This window comes from Calypte anna, chromosome 3, assembly GCF_003957555.1.
Source record: "Calypte anna isolate BGI_N300 chromosome 3, bCalAnn1_v1.p, whole genome shotgun sequence".
NCBI lineage: Eukaryota > Metazoa > Chordata > Aves > Apodiformes > Trochilidae > Calypte > Calypte anna.
The window spans coordinates 46,831,486-46,836,714 of NC_044246.1; the positions used below are offsets into that span (position 1 = coordinate 46,831,486).

General features: G+C 48.1%; 1 protein-coding gene across 2 annotated transcripts in view; it reads left to right on the forward strand.

Moving 5' to 3' along the window:
- Window positions 1–4,210, forward strand: part of BCL11A (BAF chromatin remodeling complex subunit BCL11A) — a 73,948-nt gene extending 69,738 nt beyond the window's left edge. For both annotated transcript variants that reach the window (XM_030448618.1, XM_030448614.1), the window contains exon 4: window positions 3,828–4,210. In XM_030448618.1, coding sequence (XP_030304478.1) covers window positions 3,828–3,929 — 102 coding nt within the window. In that variant the 3' untranslated portion in view covers window positions 3,930–4,210. The remainder of the gene's footprint in view (window positions 1–3,827) is intronic.
- Window positions 4,211–5,229: the final 1,019 nt, after the last annotated feature.

The following is a 5,229-nucleotide window of genomic DNA, read 5'->3' on the forward strand; positions in this document are numbered from 1 at the left end:
ATAAAAAAAAAACCTTAAAGTACACAGTGTCAGCTTCTGGTGTCCTCATTTGACACACGATGTAGGTGGCTTCCAGCAGCAGGCTATAGGAGAAGGTCTCGCACAGGGGCAGTTTGGGGTGCGTACCCACCGCCCGAGCATGTCCTTAAATAAGCTGCCTCTGCCGAGGAAGAGGATTTTTGGGCTAAGGAGTCTGCTTTCCGGCCAGTGGAAAGCCGTCGCAGTCTGGACCTGTAGTTTGGGGTATTTTTTATTTATTTTCCTTTAGTTGAGGACTAATCTGTCACCCCACTCACCCTCTCCCACTCCTACCCCCAATAACCGGCGGCATCTCTGGCTTTCCCTTGGCAGCCTGGGTCTCCGACAGGGACTTCTCCCAGTTTGACAGAAGAGATGAGCCCAAAAAAATAGCTCTACACCCCCACCCTCCCGGCCCCAAGATTCCACCATCCCCCTTGCTGGTTCTGGGGAATGGTTTGGGGTGAAATCAGCCACTGGTGCACGCGGGCGCGTGGGGCAGGAGCTGATTTCTGGGGGGAGGGCCGGGGGGGGTGGGGGGAGGGATGTGGGTTTACACTGTAACTCCGGGATCGCACCCACTGCAGACCAAAGCTCCTAGCACAGCTCCCATCTGGAGGCTGGAGCTGGGAGCTCTGCTCCTTTCTCCCATTGACTTTCTTTTTTTTGCTTGCTTTTTTTTTTTTTTTCTTTTTTCTTTCTTTTCTTTTTTTTTTGGTGGGGATTGCAGGCTTATGGAGCATTTTATGTGCATTGTCTTGAAAATCCAGACTACAGTTGAGGTCCCTTCCCATCTCCCCCTTAGGGGTCTGTATATGTTGTCAGTTTGACAAATACTGCATGTTGCAGCATCTCTTTACTTTATTAAAGCACGTACCGCTGTGATACTGTCTCTTGCTGTTCCTAGTGTAATGGACTTAATACTTTTTTTCTTTTCCCTTTTTTTTTTTTGATTTCTGTAAAATCTTCCAGTTGTTCTGTCGTCTTCTTGTGGTGATGGCATCGTGTATTGCCTGTATTTTGCCCAGTGCCTTCCAAAGGGGAAGTTTGGGATTTAAAAAAAGACAAATAATATATATGCAAAGGAAAGAATATGTTCCTTTTCTACAAGAGAGACTGCGCTTTCCAGGCTAGTGGGACAAGTGTTCAGGGGGGCTGGGAAAGCACACCTGAACCACAGGCACTTAGCTGAGCTGGTACCCCCTGGCTGTTGGCAAGGATGCTGTGCCAGAGATGCCAGGATGCGGTTGCTGCTGGAGGGACCCTTAGCACGGTGGATAGGAGGCAGGGTCCATCTCTGGTGTGATGGGAAGGGAATGGAGTTGAAGTGAATGGACAAGGTGATGTCCACAGGAGTACGGGTGTATGAAGGGATGTGCAGAGTGCTTTGCAGCTGTCTTGGTGACATGACTTTTGATCCCTTGCCACAAAATATCCATACAGGGGCCGGTCTCTCCCTCCCTCTCAACTATTTTGATGGCTAATTGTTGGCACTGCAGTCAAGATGTTGTCTAGAGGACTGGTGTTGGCTGGTCAACCCGGGGTGGAGTGTAGCCTGGCTGGCTGCTGGGGTGGGTGCTATACTCTGTGTCTATCGCATGGCTGTTATTACCTTTCTCTATACTGTGTTTTACATATAAAATAATATACGCAGGCAGCTCTAGTCATACCTGGCTCCATGCACAGCCGTAAGGCCATCAGATGGAAAACATAAAACTGTATTTTTTTTTATTTCTGCAGCAATGCATTTGGTTTACAGGTTTCATAGAGGTAATTTTAGTTTTTACAGTGATAAATGAGCCCTGAGGTGCTGCTCACACAGAGCCAGGCCAGTGGTTTGGAGGAGCTTCAGAAGGATCAGCTTCTGACACAGAACAAGTCAGAGCAACAACTGTCCAGTGAGGGCATAGCTTGTGAATAGCACCACACTGTCACCTCAACACTAGACCAGAATTCACTAATTCTTGGAAGTTTTTTTGCCAGTGGTGATGAGGTAATGGCGTGATCAACCCTTTGAAATTTGGTTGGGTCATGGATGTCTAAGACCCCATCCTGGGCTCTTGAGCGTGTGGCATCCTGTGCATGTGACCCACAGTCCCCAGAAACTTCCTTATTTCTCTCTGTGCAAAAAATATGTCTCTATAAATAATAGCAATATTTGGATAACAGTGTCTCTATTGCTAAAATCTTCAAACCCATCAACTTTTGAGGAGAACATATTTTTATGGCACAGACCCTTCTGCTGTTAGTATTTAGTCTCCTCCAAATTGAATGATTAATGTAACAAAGGCTGGAACAGCATCCAGAGTTCAGACTACAGATGTTTTGTATTTATTATGTTTCCAAGGGCTCAAATAAATACAGGAATAAGTGATACCATGGCTTTGCTTGACATTCAGGAGCCTTTGGTGTATTTGATGAGATTCAGTTTTGGGATTTATCTAAGCACAGAGTTTGTACAAAAAAAGGAAGGTGAGACGAGTCACTCTTTTAGCTTCCTCCCTCTTTTTTTCCCCTCCCCCCTATAAAGGCTGAAAACCATTTTTGGCAGATGCATGGACAAATCGTAATATTGATTAGAAGAGTGATACTGCCTGGTGGGCTCCTTGATGGAATTTCCAGGGAGCTGATGCTCACTGAGACCAGATGCTGGGCTGATGGTTTCAGAGGAGCTGCAGGGATATGGGCATGGGGTTCCTTCTGGATGAGAGGGGCAGGAGGTGCAGAGGGCCTCCCAGTTTTGTGTCCTTTGGTGGGACATACAGTTTGCAGTGTCATTGTGCTGCTTCATCTTGTGTCTGGGGTGGCTGGGGTGCTCTTGGCTTCTCTTGAAAGTCTCAGCCTGAAATGTGTCAAGCTCAGACATCAGCAGCCATGAGCCGACCCCTTCAGGCACATGCTCTTGACTTCAGAAAAGCCATTCCAGTTTACACCCAGTGAAGATCTAGCCTAGGAGCTGCTCATTTAGCCTTGACGGTGGCTCGTGTGTAGCCCCTCAAGCCCTTTTAAGTATTAAATGAAGCAATTTTCTTAGGGACTGGCTCCCAGCTGGGATGCAGGGGTGGATTTTGAAGATGTGCTGATGATGGGTTGGCCTTGCTGTCACCACTGGCGGGGGTGTAGCCCTTAGTCTGCCTCGATGTTTAGTGATTGGCCTTAAGCTGGGGCTTGCAGCCACTCTCCTTCTCCATGTCAGCTAAGCTGAGGACATTTGCTGTCCCAGCACCTTGTCCTGAGCTGCGGATATCACCATGTGATATTCAACATGTGAGGAGTTGGGGAAAGTTCCCCATGAACCACCTGCCATGTGGAGTATTAACAGTACCAGTGGCTTTAAGAGAGTCTTCTGCATGCACTCTCACCATGGGTGCTGGGGGAAGCATCCTGCCCTGGCTTTTGGGGAAGAATAGAGGTAATTTTCTGACAGGTTGGTTTAGTCTTTGCCCAAACAGAGCTGTTGGCACCTTGTGGGTTTCTCAGTTAAAGCCCAGATGTTTTTTCTTCCTAAATGAGCCCCATGGTTCCTGTGTGGTGCTGAGCAATGCCAGATGTGAGAGTGTGGGCTGAGAGGAGGAAGGGGTCCGTCCTGCTGTATCCCTTTGTGACAGTTGGGTGTCCTAGTTGTTAAAGACAAGAAAAAACAAACAAACAAGACAAAAAAACCCAAACAACAACAAAACCCAAACAAACAAACAAACAAGAAAAAAAAAAAAAAAAAAAAAAAAGAAAAAGAAAGTAAAATAAGAGAGTAACTCGCACCATGGGCCATGTCACACCTATTTTCTCCTCTGTCCCCATGCTCTCTGTAGGTTCGGCGTACCCCCCCAGCTGGCGCAGCGCCCAGGGAGCCCCGGATGTCTGGCAGTTTTCGGATGGAAGTTCAAGAGCACTTAAATTCTGAAAGGAGGTGAAACTGGGGCGAGCGGCCGGCGGCATCTCGGCGTCCAGAGGTGGCCTCTGTCCTGCTGGTTTGCCATGTCCCTGGGAGAGCCTGAGAAGTCACCCGCCGAAGGCAGAGCTCCCTGGGCTCCTCCTGCCTGCAAGACTATCGTATTTATATTTTGTAATAGAGTACGACAATTCTTTATGGTTGTTTTTTGTTTGTTGTTTTGTTTTGTTTTTTTTAATTTTGTTTTCTAAAAACAAGCAAAGCAAAGCAAACCTGCCCACCAAGGTCAAGGGCTTATCGATGGCTTCGACTGGCTCCTTTCCCTGAAAAAAACCTGTCTTGCTCTTGTGGACAACCCAGCCTCTTGGTTATCTCCATGCTGTGCCATTTCTTGGAAGGTGTATCTGATGTGACAAATTAAAAATAAAACACAATGCAGTGTAGGTCTGTGGGTGGGTGGGAAATTGCCATAATAAATGTTGGAGCTTTAGGTTTTGTTTGCTCTGTCTTTAATTTTTAATGCTAACAAGGGCCAGGTGTCTGGTATGACTTTGTATTATTATGCTGTCAGCTGTGGGAAGCCCAAGTGCTGAGTTTACAAAGAGAAAGCCGGGGCTGGTGTGGGTGTGAGGGGCTGCACGGTCCTGGTGGGCAGATGTTTCCTGACCAGGCATTGGGCTTATGGCCACGGGACCTCAAGTTGGGGTGAACACCATTGTTGTTTGGTGATGCTGAACTGGGGGTGTTGTCTGGTGGCTCTCCTCCATTGCCCGTGTCCTCCCGATCTCTTGAATGCTGGCTGTTGTGTTACATTTCTGCTGTTACTACATACTTTTGTGGCTGGTGGGATCTGTAACAAACACCCTTAGTGTCCATCTGAGGAGAAGTGAGGCCAGCTAGCAGGTTTTGGGAGGAGCAGTAGCCTTGCTGCAGAGAAGCTGGCAGTACCAGGGGATGCAGAACACTGCCCTGAGCCAGGATACAGGAGGAACTGCTCTCAGGCTGAAGTCTCTGTGTCTCCCACCAAGCATTCCAGCTCTTCCAGAGCTTTCCTCCTTGAGAGTGACACTTGTCCCTTCCTAAGAGCTGAGCACCCACCCAAGGAGTTATCTGGTTTGGGGCCTGAAGTGCTTTGCAGAACAGAAGCTGGGTTAAGTGCATGCTTGTGTGCTGTCTCTGGTGGGATTTATTTGCTGTGGCTACTTGTGTCTGTGCTGGTGAGAAGGAATGGACCTTATTTGGTGAAAGAAACCAGCTGGGCAGGGAGGGGAGTTGCTGTCTGGCTGTGTTGGGCTGCCAGGACACCCAGTGCCGGTTGTGGT